The 19,245-nt window shown below is 37.3% G+C and overlaps 1 protein-coding gene across 1 annotated transcript in view; it reads left to right on the top strand.

Annotated features, from left to right (window-relative positions):
• The window catches only part of LOC138783023 (dynein axonemal heavy chain 3-like), an 877,176-nt gene that overhangs the window by 534,544 nt on the left and 323,387 nt on the right, over positions 1–19,245 (top strand). Inside the window, exon 42 of the mRNA XM_069957145.1 lies at positions 15,136–15,374. Coding sequence (XP_069813246.1) covers positions 15,136–15,374 — 239 coding nt within the window. The remainder of the gene's footprint in view (positions 1–15,135; positions 15,375–19,245) is intronic.

Below are 19,245 nucleotides of genomic sequence, written 5' to 3' on the forward strand. Positions count from 1 at the left end.
AGGAATGTTCTTTTCTCACAATGGATTTGCGGGCACCGACCCCGCAGTAAAGAATGGACGCTGAGGCCATTGCAATCAGCGTCCGTTCTTTACAAAAAAAAAGTTGTGTGAACTTAGCCTAAGGTATATCCCACAATGTGATGTAGATATAGTAATCTAATTTTTAAGTGATTTAAAGAGGTCATCCAGACTTAGAAAACATGGCTGATTTTTTAATAAGCAGCACCACAGTTTGGGTGTGGGGTTTAGCACAGTTCTGTTCAAGTGAATGGAGCTGGGTTGTAACACCACACATAGGGGCAGGGGTGGTGCTATTTTTGCTAGAAAGTAGTGCTTTTTCCTATCTTAGATAACCCTAAGTAACATGATATATGATATGTTATAGCGACAAAGTCAGACTGACCTATAGAATAAAGGAAAAATGCCAGGTTTACTGTTAAGTGCATTACACGCATTCCCAAAATTTGCGGAATCACATTCTTTGACCCATATTCACCCCATAAATGATATTTGGGGGTTCTGTCATTAATTTTAGGGCAGATTGAAAGATGGCATTACAAAGTACAACTGCTCCTGAAAAAAACAAGCCCTCACGTGGCCCTGTAGGTGGAAAAATGAAAGAGTTATGAGTCTTAGAAGGCGAGGAGGAAAAAACGAAAACGCAAAAGTGACAATTGGCCCTGTCCTTAAGGCCATTTCAGGCTCTGTCCTTAAGGGGTTAAATACAATACATCAATACATCAGAGAGGGAACAATACAATATATAAGGCAGATATAACATAAGTAAATCAGACAACAGGTTTCACAAGATCTAAACATTCACCAGCAAATCAAAGTGTAAGTGCATAATAATGTCCAGTCTAAAGATACAAGCATCAAGCAAACATAAGCAATACATAAACCCTAATAGTGAATAAAGTGACCAGTGCTAGAAGGAGGCATTGGTTAGATATCACCATGTAGAGCATGGAATGCTAAATGTGGCACTAAAACACATTCAGGACGGGTTCACACGCAGTATGCCAGCATCCGTTCTGTGACCCGACCATGTCACAGAACGGCCAGTGTCAGTACCAGCCGGATGAACTTCATTTGTGCTCAATTAGGATGTGGGTGCATCCATGTGTGCCCACATCCCAATTCACCATAGCAAACAATGGAAAATGCATCCGGAGCCATACTTTTTCATTGTGTGAGCTTTCAGTGTTGTGCGGCCGCTATTCAATGAATAGTGGCCGCAAAAAACTGACATGTCAGTTTTTTCATTTGGCCGCTAGGACTCCCGGCCAGAGGGTATACTATGCGTAGTGACTGCAGTGCAACATAAATTTTCTATTAATCACAGCCGTTGTTGCAAATTGGCAACAACGGTCGTGAATAGAAAATTTACGTTGTGTGAACTTAGCCTCACTTTGTGAATTTTGTTAATATAACTTACCTATTAAAGGGGTCATCCAGGATTAGAAAAATATGGCCACTTTCTTCCAGAGACAACACGAGTTTCTGTTTCTGGAAGAATGTGGCCATGTGTTTTTAATGGATAACCCCTTTAACTAATTCATTTATATTATACTTAGCAAGTACCATACTCCTAGACCTGTTTACATGAAGAAAAAGTTGTTTTATAATGAAACAGCGCAGTTTATGAATTATATAAGTCAATAGCAAATTATTCTGTCAGGTATAGTTGTGATAGCAAACAAGCATTTTGTATCTGCTATGTGACAATGATGATTGAAGGAACAAAAACTTTAAATGGAAAAATTGATTAGTTATAATAAGGGTTTACAATGACAATGACAGATGTCAGCATTAAGCCTTGTAAACCTCATGCAAAACAGAGGTGATGCTGACAGTTTGTAAAAATGATTTACAAAGTTGTTTGTCAGTGAGGACGATACTTATAGATTGGTGTCAAAAATACATTTATTATAAGAGTCGTTTTAGTAGTGTATACAAAATAATGGTATTTCATATATACAGATAACAAAGCTCCGCTGGTTCTCATTATTAAAAATAATCTTTTATTTATGTTGCACCAACATATTTTGCATCACTTTACAACAAGAGAAATAACACACAGGTAAAAAAAAAAGTTATTAATGCAAGTTAAGTTTCCACCCACAAGGGAACAGAACATCGCAAGCATCCAAATTCTGGTGCTAATTACTGTGGAATTTGATGCCAATTATATTTAAAGAGAACAAATCACGGTCAAATGTTTTTTTTGTTTTTTTTTTAATTGCTCCATTTAATAAGATTTCATTTTTAATAAATTTTTGTAAATATAATTAATCAATTTTTTTGCCGGGTTTTTAATATATTTGCATTTCCGTTCACTGTCGCGCGCCGACTCTTTTCAAAAGAGCCGGCGCGCGACAGGAAACTCCTGGCATGCCGAGCGGCGGGAAGGGCTCCCATGAGCCTTTGCCCGCCGCTCTGTGAATACACAGTGATCCCGCGCTATACAGTGCGAGATCACTGTGTATAAATGTCCTAACTGACAGTTTAGTTTATCTCTGAAGATACAGACTGCCTTTGCAGTCTGTATCTTATATTTTACCTAATCCATCCTAGCGGCGCAGTAAGGCCGAGCGCGGCCATCTTGATTATGTCCCTTGCGTTCCAATGGTGCGTTCCACCGTCGGACCGCAAGTGACGTCATCAAGATGGCGCCCAACCGCTACAGAGGACTGGGTAAAGTATAAGATACATACTGCAAAAGCAGTCTGTATCTTCAGTAATAGACTTTATGAAGATACAGACTGCCTTTGCAGTCTGTATCTTATACTTTACCCAGTCCTCTGTAGCGGTGCTGTAAAGCCGGGCGCCATGTTGATGACGTCACTTGCGGTCCGACGGTGGAACGCACCATTGGAACGCAAAGGACATAATCAAGATGGCCGCGCCCGGCCTTACTGCTAGGATGGATTAGATAAATTAGAAAGATATAGACTGCAAAGGCAGTCTGTATTGGTCCTCTTTAAGTATGTATATTATATACTTATATTACAATTATATATAAATATAAATATATATATATATATATATATATATATATATATATACTCCACTGTTGCACTTAAAATAACGTCCGTCATTTTTGAGTCTAAAATAACGGACTTCATTTAGCAGCCTGGCCTCCTTTTAGTGCAATGATGACTGTTGGTACATTATTCTAGTTTGGGTTACTAATTGCCCTTTGGGTGTGGCTTAATTGAAAAGTCTATTGAATTTAACAGTAAAAACGAAGAAAGAACGGTGACAAAAGAAAAACTGTGTGTAAACAACTAATAAAAAACGTCCGCTGTTTGCAAAAGACGTCCGAAAATAATGATCATGTTCATTATTTTGACGTCCACTGTAAATTTCGGTTATTGAGTACATTGTGTGCATTGGAAATCCGTCTTCCCATTGACTTCAATGCATTGCCATTGCAGTCAGTTAAATCGCTGCAAAAACTGAAATTTTTTTAAATAGCGAAATCGGACGCCCTTTCTCTTTTTTTGACGCTGTGGGAACATAGTAACACAACACCTGCAACACCTGTAACACAAAAACCAGGAAGGGGTTAGGTGCTTTATAGGATGCTATGTTTATTTGCTGTGTCATTAGAAATACCATAATAATAAACTCGCAGCTCATCAGTTATACATTATGTACAACTTAAATGTATAGCAAGAAGTGTAGCTGGAGTTAATGTGACAATGAAAGGACCAGACAAGTGTGCAAAATTGTGTAAAAGAAATGCATTTTAAGTCGTGTGGATTTCCTTCACTACTGAAGGTCAATGCTGAACACATTTATATTCCTTAAGCAGGTCAAATTGCCATAAGCATCTTGCGAAAGGACAAAAAAATAATATTCAAATACTTCTTGTCACCTATTCTTTTTTCTCCTTAGTCCATTAGTGTAGCTATGGCAACACTTTGTGGGTCAGTGAATGTGTGAAAGTAAATATCATAAAATCAGTCTTGAGAAGAATTAAGATATATTTTATGTTGCAGCTCCTCCTTTTTTACTACTTAAATTGACAGCTTGGAAACATCAGCACTAATGCATCTCAAAATGCTTACTGAGTGCTTGTCAAATTAACAGGAGTAAGAATAGTTTTTCGAGATTTTTTTATTTTGTCTTTTTTTTTTTTTTTACTGCTTTCCTATAAAGCTATTTTAAGGCTATTATATATACAATAATGATCATGCACGTGTGCCAACAGTTATATACGCTATGGTCATCTTTCAACGTCTACTCAATACAAAGACTACACATATGACTAAGTCCTTATTGTCTATATTTGAATATTCACGCACAAAAAAAGAAAAAGTCATCAAATTACACTTAGACTAGAAAATGTACCTGGTGTTGCTCAGGTGTAAAGTGTCAGACTTTTAATTAGATTTGTTCGCAAGGTGCCCAGGAGGCCAATCTATGCCCTCGTTTTTTTTTTTTGTTTGTTTGTTTTTATGGGGAAAACACCAGAAGCCCTACAGTATATACCCTGACAGTTATGCTCTATTTATGTAAATTGTAACTGACGCACATTAGAAATAAACTAAAAACTTTTAGAAAAACTTAAAGGGGTTGGCCACTTTATAGTAAAATTGCTCAGTGGTATTAGTAACTGTACTCACTGTATATACTGACAGCAGCTCCCGCTGTACCTCATAGAGATAAAACCAGACTCCCCTCCTCCAGGCTGTACTGCCCTGCTCTGTGGTGTTTTGGTCCATAAGATTGCTTACATGGAGGAGCATGTGACCATGCCGTGTCCACCACTGAGCCTGTACATGCCTATGGAGGACACAGGGGACAGGGCCTGGTCACATGCTCCTCCATGTCAGCCATTTTCTGGACTGAAACAAAACAGAGCAGGGGAGACTGATTTTAGCTCTATGAGGTACACAGGGAGCTACTGCCACTATATACATTGAGCACACTTACTAATACTTTGTACTGGCCTATTTTACTATAAAGTGGCCAACCCCTTTAAGATTTATGCCGCCACCTGCAGTTATTGGCCTTGGGCCTTGTTAATTGTCATTGCAAATGATGCTTAGGCTAGGTTCACACTGCGTTTTCAGCATCTGTTTAACGGATCAGTTTTTTTGCAAAAAACGGATGCATTTGTGTGCATCCGTTTTTGGTCTGTTTTTCCACTGACTTCCATTATTAAAAAAAAAAAAAAACAGATCAAAACTAGGTATGGTCCAAACCGAGTTCGGTTTGGGTTCGTACGAACCCGAACCCTCGGTAATGGTTCCCGCTGTCTGCCCGCTCTGTGGAGCGGGCAGATCCAGCGGGAGGACCACCTGGAAAACTGGGATACAGCCATAGCCATAGGCTGTATCCTAGTTTTCCAGGCGTTGCTCCCGCTGGATCAGCGGGCAGACAGCAGGAATCTGCTGCCGAGCGTTCGGGTAAATACAAACTCGAACTTCGGCAGGTTTGGACCATCCCTAATCCAAACGGATGTGTTTTTTTTACGCACAATAAAGTACTGTTGACACTACTTTTTTGACCGTAAAAAAAAAACGGATCCGTTAAACGGATGCTGAAAGCGCAGTGTGAACCTAGCCTTAACAGGAAACTGTAATCGTTTAAAAGTTATTGTTTCATCTGAGTTAGTCAGTGGATATTGTGTATACCTGTAGTGTATAGTTGTATCTCTAGGCACAGCTAAAGGTAAAAAGGTTAACTTTTATGTTATGTGTTATGCGCCTCATGCTTCTCCTCCTATTACACTCTTACACCTCACTCTTTCTAGCATTTTCCCCATCATTAGGAGGTTAGTCCCAGTCACCAGGGTTTTCTTGCGCTTATTTTAATGTGTTTTTTTGCTGGGGGAGGTGATGCTGTAAAAATGCAACAAAAATTTTTAAAAAGAGACGCTTTTCCCATTGAAATTAATAGGACATTAAAAATATTTTACACAAAAAAGCATGTTTTTTATGTGGTTTGTGCTGAACAATAGTCCCACTAGTGTAGTTGCCATAGTTTAGCTACTTTTGTGTGGTTCGTTTATGGTTCGGTTCGGACGAATCCGCATTTATGCCAAAATCCGACAAACCTTCAGAACCGAACTTTTGATAACTTCGCTCATCTCTACTGGCAACCCTGATTTAATTTTTACACAAAAAAAACTTTTTTTTTTTAAATAAAACAAAATTTATAGTAAAAAAAATTATAATAATTATTTATATAGTGCAAACAGTTTCTGCAGCACTTTACAATTCTGAGGGTACAAACATAGACAAGAAGTATATTTTAAATATATTTTATATTAAAGTAAATAAAAACTTTAAAAAATAATTTAAAAAGCATTTAGCAATTTTAGAATGTTAAAGGGGTTGTCTGGGACTTTTCATTTGTTTACTTCCTGTGATGTCATGTCTAATATATGTTTCCTGTTCCTTTAACTTAACATAATCACAGGTAAAGTCATCAGGTAGGTGGGGGAGGTGTCCCTTCCATAGGTTGGCAGAAATTCAACATAAATTTATAGCCCTGCCCATGTAGGTGGAGCTAATACAAGCTGTAGCAGAAAGGGCAGCATGAAATGGAGGAGAGCAAGGGCTGATAGTTATGTTGTGGTTGGCACTGTGGTTTGCCTTGTTATCTTGTGTTGACTTCACCTACAGGGGCAGGGCTAAAATCAATGTGGAATTCCAGCAAGCCTATGGGAGGGACTTGCTTTAACTACCAGATGACTCCACTGGTGATTATTTTCAGTGGAGGAAACAAGAAACAGATATTGAACGTGACATCACAGGAAGTAGATAAATCACAAGTACAGTGGTTATGTCACTGAGCCTTAGATCAAAAGAGGAGCTAGAAATAAATATGAAAAGTGTATATAGAACCTACAACACCCGCAGAAGTCAATGCAACCTCTGTACACAGCATAAAAGCAGATAGAAACACTTTTATTTTGTTAAAGGTGAATCTTGATTTTTTTAAATATGGAAATTACTTTTCTTTTTCTGGGGTAATAGTGTGAAACCTTTTTCATGACAACGCACACATCGTAGACATATAATCAGTCAACTGCAAAAAGGGTTTAAAGAGTGCTCAATAATAAATTGAATGATATTTTGGGCAATTAAAGAAAAATATTTAACTCCAATGCCATTGTGTAACAGTCAGCTTCATCAAATGTCTTCACGGATACATTTGCTATATTCATGGACAAAAATGAGGCAGATAAAGAAAAGACTCATTGAAGATATGTAGGTTGGATATCCATCCAATTTTTCTGTCCGTAATGTATTAATGTACAGAACACCTATTAGAATAAAATAAAAGTGTTAAAGAAAAGGTAATCTTGTACAGATTTTAGAGACATTACAATTGCAGAATGTAATACAACCTTTTCCTTTTACGTGAAATATTGTATTTAAATGACAATCATGCACCTGAAAAACCTTAGGAAGATGGTGTAATAGAATTGATCATATTAATTTAATCAGCTATGAATTGAGCTTGGGAAGAAAAAATGAATGCCATTCCCAAAACGAAAGTCTTTTTCTTTTTCTTTTTTTCTTTTTTTTTTTTAATACAGTACAGAATTCAGGAGTGTTATTTCACAGCAACATGCAAGATGTGAAAAATGCTACTCAAAACTTAAAGCATTGGATCAAACATCTTGCCTTTATGAAGGGCAAATATGTGTCTTAAGGGTTAATATATTTTTTAGTTAAATCTGCTTGACTTGTATTTTGAGAGCCATAGATTGTATTATATACCCTGCCTTTCTATTAACCTTCACACTCAAGTTCTTAAAAAAGACAGCCACAGGAACTAAAACATCAATTGCTTATTATTTTTCACCTAAGACAAAACAGTTCCTTTGGCTTTTCTTATGACTTCCTCTTGCCCTTGGTTCACTGGCATGTGGAATACAACCACTAACATGGCTTATGCTTTTTATATTATAATTACTCAAAATCTAATGGCTACTGGTACTGAATATAAAATAGCTTTGGCCACAAGGGCACACACTGGTTATATTGCAATAATAATTGTCCCTTTACTGTTATAAATGGCACAGCATTCAGTAATACAATCAAATTCTTCCCCAATGGGGAGCCACAGTTCTATAACATTATAGATTATATTATAAGTCAACATCCTACTTACTGGGTAGTCCAACTTAATATGGTGGTTTTGGTAGTTTTCCTACAGGAGCCACTCCTTGTCTGGGTCCTTCCCTGAGGGATATCTGGCTAGTTCTGTGTTTCGCAACTATTTTTTGCATATGTATACTTTAATGATGAAATAAACCAATAAGCATAAAAAAACAAGCTGTGGAGTACAATTGATAGTACATATATTATATGTGGTATTGAGTGCAGTATGATTAGTTTAGCACCAGGCAGCAACAAAACTTAAGGGGTTATCCAGTGCTACAAAAACATGGCCACTTTCTTTCAGAGACAACACGACTCTTGTCTCCAGTTCAGGTGCTGTTTGCAATTAAGCTCCATTCACTTAAATGGAACTGAGCAGCAAAACCAAGCCTAAGCTGGAGACAAGAGTGGGGCTGTCCCTGGAATAAAGTGGCCATGTTTTTGTACCACTGGATAACCCCTTTAAAAAAAAGTCTGGATAACCCCTTTAAAAAAAAGGACTTTTTAAATGCACCTATGCAGGACATTCTGACTATGTCCCCATATATAAATAAAAATGTGTAAGGTAAAAAGAATGTATACTTTGTCCAAGAAAGTGAATCTTTTGCCAATAGATTTATATCAGCTTATACAGTGATGTTTAAACTTTAAAATTAGTTCTGTCAACGTAACCTCCATTTGAGGTGTCTTGCCAGAGGCACTTTCCAGTTTCTCTCCACCTAGTTTCCAAGATTTCTATGCAGGAATTAGATTTTTTTTTTTTATAGTTTGGTAACCAGTAAGAATTTTTTGTGTGTCATGTTAGCTAAAGAATAACAACATCTCTAGCTGTAGGCAAATAAAGTATCTGCCTTCAAGACAGTTTCTGCTCTTAGTAGCATAAAGTTAAATTGCTTGTATCGGGTAAACTGAGTCAGCTTCCACATAGTGTAAATCTCATTATTGATAATCTTTTGTTTTATGGCTTTTTTTGTGTGTTAAACCTATTCCCAGTGCATAGGCAGTATATACATATGCAAAGGGAGAAATACAGTAGAATTATTAAAAAGTTACAACCTATATTTAACAATCCCTTGTCCACTTTTAGAGGCACTTACAAAATAGTGTTAAACTAATCTGGGCAAAATTAAAGTGATACGCTCATCCCTATTTTCATACTGTAGGTAACATTCTCAGCAGTATTAGTTACAGTGTCTGTTGCACATTCCCCAATTACCTGTTAATGGTGCCTTTTGCTCTTTTAGGTGCAAGAATGCTTATATTCATCTATTGACCTTGGCACCGAGGCAGGGATATGGGACTCAATGGCTGAGAAGCCCTGTCTGGGTGACACTGTTCTTTGATGAATATAAGCATTCTTGCCCCTAAAAGAACAAAGGGCACCATTAACAAAGTATATTTGAGAATGTACAGCAGATGCTTCAAATGATGCTGCTGAGAACATAACCTATGAAAAGTCGTGGCAGTTTTACTTTAAAGGGAATTTGTCGCCTAGATATTTTTTTTTCACTTTTTTTTTCACTATAATTTTTTTTTATTTCATTATTTGTACTTTGTTATGGGGGCTCAACATACTCTTGACTTTTAAAGTGATCATCCCACAGGGAGCTGCTATTGTCTTATACTGATGTTATCTGTCTACTGGTGTCACCTGTTGCTGTAATGATGTACAGATCTCTTTACAGCAGCCTCTGTGTCATACTTAGGGCCCTATTCCACGGGCCGATTATCGTTCAGATTATCGTTAAATCGTTCGAATCTGAACGATAATCGTTCGGTTGAAATGCAGTTAACGATTAACGACCGAACGAGAAATCGTTGATCGTTTAATAAGACCTGGACCTATTTTTATCGTTGCTCGTTCGCAAATCGTTCGCATTGAATAAGACATCGTTCGGTCGTTCTCAATAGATACGAACGCAATAGCGAATAAATAGCGAAGAGAAACGATCGCAATTACGATCATAAGTAACGATTATCGTTCCATGGAAATGAGTGAACGTTTTCAGGTCTTTCGCAATAGCGGTCGTTTGAGATCGTTAATCGTTAACGATTATCCAAACGATAATCGTCCCGTGGAATAGGGCCCTTACTGTCTCAGGGGTTAATTAGAAGATTTCATAGTACCTGACTAACAAGAAACCTATAACATTTTTCATTTCTAAAAATATTTATTACTTCACTTTTAAGAAACTGGCATGTAATGATGAAATTATTAGGGTGAATATAAGCCTATAACAGATGGGTGACTTCTTTTGTTGATTCTTTAAAATTGAGCACCCTCTGTTTAATTTAAATTCATTTAGAAAATCAACAAACCTAATTGTCTGCTCTAAAACACACATTTACTGACGGGACATGGTGATTCATAACAGACTGAAAAACCTTTTTGAAAAATCTAAAAAATCTTTTTAACCTGATAATACATTTTTATAGTTCCCTAAAACATTGATCTTCAGATACTTTATGTTTCTTCTCTTCTGTTTCTGAACCTTTTTTTTAAAGTAAATAAACAAACTACAACAGTCAGTTAAGATAGTTAAATAGTATCAGGAACTTTATTGCATTAATTAATTTGTAAACCATGTTTTTTGCAACTACATTGTTTACTGCTTGTACATTGGTTTCTTTAAAGTATTCCTGTCATGGGTCACTTATCTTTTTAATAGGGCTCATACATGGAAAATAGGACATTTCCACTTCTGTTTGTGGCTGCATCCATTTGCATTTAGAAGAATGAGCTGTTACAGTAACACTTCAATGTCAAAAGTTCAGATTACACCAGACCTTTACTCCCCAGCTTTACTCCCCAGCCAACGACCTGATAGGACTTTTAGAGTAGGGGTCTAATAGACTTCCACAGTTAGTCAAAAAGAAACCTTGAGCCGAAAGCCTAGGGCACTAAACCCATATTATTGCAGTACCCTCACCCCTAAAATATAACTTTTAATAAGTGACTAATAAAAGCAGTATAAAAGTTAAAAAGCACAATGTCAGGTGAGTATCATCAATCACTGGTCCTAAACTGTCCCTCAGAATACCCAGGCTGAAGCACTGGGAAATTTCTCATCCTGACAATCGCTATGTAAAAACTGTATATGTGCTCCTTTAACATGTTTTGTTGATAGGCCATATCTTCCTGGCGTCGCCTAGCACGTTAAGGGGCACATATAAAGTTTTAGATAGGGATTGTAAGGATGAGAAATTTCCCAGCCATGCTTCATTTGGCTATAACTCTTGATCACAGCAGATCTCAGTAATGATATCTAATGGGATCTTAACTTTGACAAGTTTGAAAGTTTACAAATGACATTAACCCTTTAAAGGTCACGCTTCAAGCTTGTGTCAAAGAGGCTGTGCTGAACCACATGATGTACACTTCCTCCCACCACCACCCTTTCCTGCTTTGATTGACTTATGTACAAGGCTATCATTACTGAGTTTTGTAAGTCAATCAGTCAATGAAGGGGGGGGGGGGTTGGAGGGAGGGGGGTGCATGCTGGGGGTCACACAGTCTCTTTGACACTTGAGTTCTAAGTATGATGTAGAGCTGAAAGATTCCCTTTAAAGGGGTACTCCAGCAAACAAAATAAATAATAATAGCAATTTACTTCTAGTAAAAAGTCTTCCAGTACTAATCATCAGCTGCTCTATGTCCTGCAGGAAATAATGTATTCTTTCCAGTCTGGAGAGCAGGAGAGGTTTTCTATGGGCATTTGCTGCTGCTTTTGTCATTTCATTTATAGCAACCAAAAGCAGAAAAAATAGGTACTCACAGAGATCGTTGCTGTCTCAAAAATCCAAAAACCACATATGGTATGAAGGTAAAAATAATAATATATTCTAAAAGCACAATGTTTACACCAGAACAGGTGCACCTGTTTTCGAAACGTGTCAACATTGTACTTTTGGAATGAATTATTATTTTAACCTTGATACCGTATGTGGTTTTTGGATTTTTGGTACAGCAATGACCTCTCTGAGTACCTATTTTATCTGCTTTTGGTTGCTATACTTGCATATGGGCCCTTCCTGGGAGTATCCCATCAATGGTACCATGGACCTTGGCAGTCCCGTGCTCCTGACCACGCTCCATCAGCCAGTGTTTGTTGTCTGTAATCTAAGAGTACCATGTCACAGAAGGGAATGACATGCACAAAGCCCAAGGGGCTTCAAGGTGAGTGCTCTATTATTTCTTCATATCTCTGGTCCCTGCACTGTAAGAGGCCAGGCACTGGTGCCCTTGTTTTTCCTTTTCTATTACAGTTTTGTCAGTTTGTATCATGGACAGAGGTGGTAGCAGAAAGCACTGTGTCAGACAAGAATACACACTCCCTTCAGGACACACAACAGCTGTTAAGTACTGGAAGACTGGAGATTTTTTTAACAGAAGTAAATTTCTAGCACTTTCTGAGACCAGTTGATTGGGAAATAAATGCTGGAGTACCCCTTTCACATCTACCTTTAAAAAGAATTGTGAACATTTTTACACAATGCACCATGATTGTGGAAAGACTCTTAAAACTCTTCTAATGTTTTTAAAGTGTCTACACAGGGCTGTTTTTGACAAAGTCACTCATTTTAAATTTTAGTAAAATAAAAACTACACTTGCCGGGTGCTAGTAGAAAGCATACTTATTTTAGAGAAACCTCCCTGGACCTACATGGGAATTGTACAGTGCCAATTAGAGATGAGCGAACCGGGTTCTAGTTCGAGTCCATCCGAACCCGAACGTTCGGCATTTGATTAGCGGGGGCTGCTGAACTTGGATAAAGCTCTATGGTTGTCTGGAAAACATGGATACAGCCAATGACTATATCCATGTTTTCCACATAGCCTTAGGGCTTTATCCAAGTTCAGCAGCCACCACTAATCAAATGCCGATCGTTCGGGTTCAGATGGACTTCAGCATGCTCGAGGTTCGCTCATCTCTAGTGCCAATGTGTAGTATGTCACAAGCATTATATTTACTACACTAAAAGATGCTAGACTGCACCCCAGATTAGGAATAGGTACCAGAATGAAAACCAAAAGTGTTATATTTTCTTAAGAGGGGCACATTGCAGACAAATAAAACACACATTCATTATTAATTCCTGTTACACATATTGAGGAAAATTACACTTTGATATGTTCACACTACGTATATTTGAGGCTGTATATTTGAGGCTGTATAGCAACCAAAACAAGGAGTAGATTGAAAACACAGAAAGGCTCTGTTCACACAATGTTGTAATTGAGTGGATGGCCATCTTTTAATGGCAAATATGTGCTGTTATTTTAAAACAATGGCTGTTGTATTGAAATAATGAAAGTTATTTACCGTTGTATGGCGGCCATCCACTCAATTACAACATTATGTGAACAGAGCCTTTCTGTGTTTTCAATCCACTCCTGGTTTTGGTTGTTATGAGGACCTGACATGAGGACCAAATACAGCCTCAAATATACATAGTGTGAACCCAGCCTGAGGAAGGTGGTGTAAAGAAAAATGCTAAAATAGCAAGATGCATGATTAACAGGAAAACATTCCCAAATAATGGCCCAAATGTATCAACAAACCTGGTCCAAAATAGTAAATACATTGTGATATTATACAAACAAAAATTACCAATTGGTAGTCGTAAAATGCAAAGGTTATAGTAAATTCTCCCCATTGTTTTCAGAAATGTAAGGTGTAAGATTACCACATTTCATTACTTGAGTGTATACCCTATATATAAAATCCCAGTGATGGTGATGTAAATGATATTGTCATCCATAAGCTTAGATGCTGCACATTTGATATACACCTGTATAAAACTTGTCTGTGTCTTCTTTCTGCTCTAAATTGCTTAATTTCATTGGTAGGACTGTGCTGTTTCATAGGTGTACAGTGTCACCTAGGCGGGCTTCATGGCAGTTGGACCCCCTCATCTAAGATAGAGATGGCCTAACTGCTATCAACTGATAAAATGAAGAGATTTTAGAGCAGAAAGAAGATACAAACATGTTTTATACAAGTGTATATCAAATGTGCAGCATCTAAGCTTGTGGATGGTTCGGAGAACGGCACATAGAGTGGGGGGGGGCAATATCACTTTAAGCTATTTGAGTGTTCTGACATCATGTTGTAATATTGTGTAGAACTGATTTTATCAGAAATTGCAATTGTTAACTTAACTAAATGAAATTAAATGAAAGGTAAGAGTGGACGTATCCACAAAATTGATGTTAAGACCAGAGGAAGACTTTTCTAGTCTTGCAAAAGATAGCACTCCAGAATGAAAAGGCCTAAACATATCAGGCACCAAGGCCACCTGTATGGTACTATGTTAACACTTTACGAGAAAGAAATCACAGGCACAGGCAGACCAACAATCTCCGGCAGCTAAATTTCTCTTTAACTGTAATTCTGGAGTACCGGCTGCTCAGAATTGGCCCAGAGCTTCAGGGCCTTTGTAGGTCACTGTACGCCCCCATAGAGTGATTGGATGGCTTGCCACCACTTGCTATTGCCAGGGCATATATGGCAGTGGGGCCCCACCATGCAGTGAAGTGGACGTCACACATTTAAATTTGTTTTACAATTATTCTTTTTTTTTCATATCATATCTCATGTTGATCTTATTTAAAAAAGTAAGCTGGATCCTGTAACAAATATATATTGAAACTAATAGTCTGGTGCACTTTAAGTAACTTCTTAAAAATAGGAAGCCGAATAATAATAAAAAAAACTTAGATGAATAAAACAGATTTTCCTTTTATGCACTCTTTGTATTTAGATAGACTGCTATTTATAGAACACTTCTTTTATAACATCCAATCACAACCTCCTCTCCAAGATTAAGAACCAGCTTTATATCCCTCTACTGGTGTCGAGTACTGGAATACTGAAAACGAATATCTTCTACATTACATAGGATCTCTGACTGTTTATCTAAACGAAGTTTATTTGCGAGAAAAGAATGATTAATAAAATATTCTATTTACATTGTCGGGACCTGCTCTGCTTTTTTCTTGCAGCTTAATGACATTATAGTGAGCACGCCTGGGACTGCTATGCAGATGTACTTCCTGGAGACATTGCTGCTTCAAGACAAGCCATTACTTTTTGTGGGCCCCACAGGCACGGGAAAGACAGCTATTACAAACAGCTTCCTGCGACACTTACCTCAAGAAAAATATGTTGCATGTCAAATTAACTTCTCAGTGCGAGCTTCAGCTAATCAGACCCAGGACATCTTCCTAACAAAACTGGAAAGGTACCATGACTTTAAATTAAAATCAACTATGTAACAGTGCTGAATGTGCTCCATAGAGACTATCCCACAAAATAATATTAACCACCCGGCACCAGCTTCTGACAGTATGAATGAAATCGGATTTCTTTCATTCTATGCTGTTTATAGGAACCCAAACTGCATTTAAATTTTTTTTTGACAAACATTCAGATTTACACTGAGCAGGAAATAGAGGGCGATTCAAGAGAGCATGTGTCATCTTAACTTTTTCTTATGAATACTCTTCCATGGGAGAATAAATAGACATCTGGTCCTGGGCTTTCTGCTGTCCATGGCATATTAAAATGAATCACTAAATTGTGACTTAATAGGAAATAAGGGCCATCTGTCAGTGTAAGATCAAAGCAGCAGGTGTGTACTTGCCAACAAAAGGAGGGTGAAGGTAATATCTTTGAGGTTGAGAGTGTGAAAGAGATGTTTTGTTTTTATTTTTACTCAAAAATGCGGGGTTACTTATTGTGCACATGAAATACAATGAGGATTCTATAATCTTTCGCTGATATAAATGGAAACCTAAGGACGGTTTTAAGATGATATAAAAATATAAGCAATTAGAACAATGCTTTAAACTACTGTTTAATAGTGACATCTCTTAGAAGTGTTTTCTATAGCTCCATTTGCTTTTATGTTCCACAGCTTTTTATAGTAACAACTTAGGTCCTTGTGACAAGATTTCTGAAAACGAAGTTTGCATTTGGCCAAAGCTATAATTATAATAATTATTGTGTGTTGAAAGATTATTGCAGTATTCTCTGTTACCTTACTTTCAGTATCTGACAGGCGTGAAAACTGTAGTTTATACTGTGTGATAATATATATACACTATTTGCATAAAATAGCAATACTATTAAGCAAATACTTAATATATAGTACATTAATGTTTGGCACGTCCTCAAGGTATTTAACTTTAGTGTAACAAAATTCCCAACCTCTAAGTACTCTTCCAGGGCTATTAACATTTGAGAATAATAATAAAAAGTTACCTTAGGTGTGCACACCATTGAGATATAAATTACTAATACAGCAGGGCAATGTAATTAGCCTGGCACCACCCAGTCTGCAAATGAGTCAAAGTGAAAACTTTGCCAGGAGGTTAATTATATTTTCATTAGAAAACTAGGACACTAATTTGATATAAAATTTTTCCCTTGTATGAAAGTATGTAATTAATATTTATTAGCTGTGTAATATATATATATATATATATATATATATATATATATATATTTACATATATATATATATATATATATATATATATATATATATATATATATTTACAACTGGGACATTCACATTCATTTAGTTACATAGGTTAATTGTATATAGTTTTGTATTGTGTATATAGTAGTGTATATGGTTCATTAATATGTTAGGGTTAGTATTAGTTAAAATAAATTTAGAATATTTTGTAGATATAGCTTTCATAGGTTGGTGGAGGGGAAGAATGAGTGTGGAGATGCAACGGTTTTACTCTTGTTATGTTGTGGTTCATGATGTTGTTAATTTTTATTATTTTATTATGTTTTTTTTCTGTTAACATATGGTATGTCTATTTTTGTATTTATTTCTTTTTGTATTTAAAATTTTAAGAATTTTAAGGAAAATCAACTTAGCAGGTTGTCCATTTAGCATCTTTGCCATAGGGTGGGTGCTGGCATAGTGCTGTCCTATTGTGATGGTTTCAGATAGTGATGGCAGTGTTTTCCCCCTGGTCCATATGGAGGAAGCAAAGTGTGTGTGTGTGTGTGTGTGGGGGGGGGGGCTAATGCTTCAAACGGGTGCAAAGATGGAACTGCGCGATGGCAGCTGCAGCCATTGTTGGTTACAGGCAAGAAGTGGCGTGAGGGTCCCAGTTTTTCCAGGCAATGGGATGGTGGCATTCCATATGCTAATGTATAAAAGAAGTATACAGTACACCACTGCCACACCTCTGATCGCAATGGGCTGCTCTTTGTATCAGGCTCACTGCTAGCTTTTTGCTAAGTGCCACCACTGTCTTGTGGTACCTTTGCCTTCCAGAACACAAGTCTGGCAACTAGCTGATGCTGAACTCCTCTGTACAGCAAGAAAAATAAGAACACCTATACTTCTAGGAGAATACCTAATTTTAACACATAAAGGGCCAGACTTCTTTGGATGCTGATTTATTACAATGTAATTATAGTGACATATATTGTTGCCACAAAGGGAGGTATAGCAAAATGACCTTAGACCACTGGTACACTTGCGGCGCAGGACTTTTGTGACACTCCAAGATGGCAGTAATGGATATAAAAACGTTTATTTTGAGCAACGCATTTCGGTGTCGAGCTGACACCTCTATCGAGCTTGATATAGGTGTCAGCTCGACACCGAAAAACGTTGGTCACAATAAATGTTTTTATATCCATTACTGCCATCTTGGAGTGTCATACAAGTCCTGCCCCGCAGCTGTACCAGTGGTCTAAGATCATTTTTGTATGCTGTTGCTGGCGGTGCCATGAAGACAGGAGCCATCAGCTATGATCCAGAAGCTTGGCTGAGGACTTTACTGTATTTTTCTATGCACCCACTAGTGTTGTGTCAATAGTTTACACAACACTATAAGGTTAGTCTATTGCACTAACATCTATTTTTACTGTCCATCAATTTATCTATTATACTATATTCCTCTTTGTCTGTTCTTATCCATCTGTTCCTATACAAAGGGAGGTGAAAGGTTACTTGAAGGGGGACTGGAATGTGTTTAATGGTTTATTAGAAAGAACATAGGGGGAGATTTATCAAAGGGTGTAAAATTTAGACAGGTGTAAACTGCCCACAGTAACCAATCACAGCTCAGCCTTCAGCTTTGGTGAAAGGAAAGAGGAGCTGTGATTGGTTGCTGTGGGCAGTTTGCACCAGTCTAAATTTTACACCCTTTGATAAATCTCCCCCATAGATTTTACGCTGTTGATCCACCTGCTGTCCAGAGCGAAAATTGACATTTAAAAAAATTTAACACTTTCTAACTACCTTTAAGTGCCAGTTGGAGTAGTTTATGTGCGTATGGAATAAATAAATATATATATATATATATATATATATATATATATATATATATATATATAATTATTTTTTTTATTAAGCTCTTCTATAAACAGTAGGCAGTTTGGAACTATATAGCAGAAAAAAAAGGCCCAATTTACACATCCATAGTCCCGCCCACAGCTGCTGACACACAGCTAACAGACAGAAATACAGATGTGCACCCATAGCCGTCTGCATTTGCATGGACACCTCCATTCAGAATGAAGGTTCTATGCCAAAAATGTGGATCCCAGCCTCAATACGGATCTGTAACATGTGTGGGTGTGTGTATGCGGCCTTAATAATAAATTGATCCTTATTCTGTCAGCATTTAACTGGATAAGCAGATGTGCAAAGGAAGCCTAAAGATATTTTTGCAAATGATCAATATAACTTTAGACCTTTTAATACCAAATAAAAATTGTTCTACCTGCATGTAAAACAGCTGCATTTATGTGTCCTTTTACTACTACAAGTCCCATCCGTTGGTGAATTTACAGCATTACAGATCCTTGTGATGCCATCAGCTTGGGACAAGGTTACTGTATACAGATACATATTGTCTCCATGAGGTTACCTCATCTTATCCTCAATGTGTAAAGCCACTCACATAGGAATTTCTACCAATGGTGACTGAATAACATGCAATAGCAGAAATATTACAATCCTGGGTTAGCAAGGTCAAGCATATGAACAGGCATTAGTATTTGTCATTTAAGTCTTTTTCTAAAAGTTGGCTGTCTCATCTAAGGGCCCTATTACACCAACAGATTATCTGACA

The sequence above is a fragment of the Dendropsophus ebraccatus genome, chromosome 1 (assembly GCF_027789765.1).
Source record: "Dendropsophus ebraccatus isolate aDenEbr1 chromosome 1, aDenEbr1.pat, whole genome shotgun sequence".
NCBI lineage: Eukaryota > Metazoa > Chordata > Amphibia > Anura > Hylidae > Dendropsophus > Dendropsophus ebraccatus.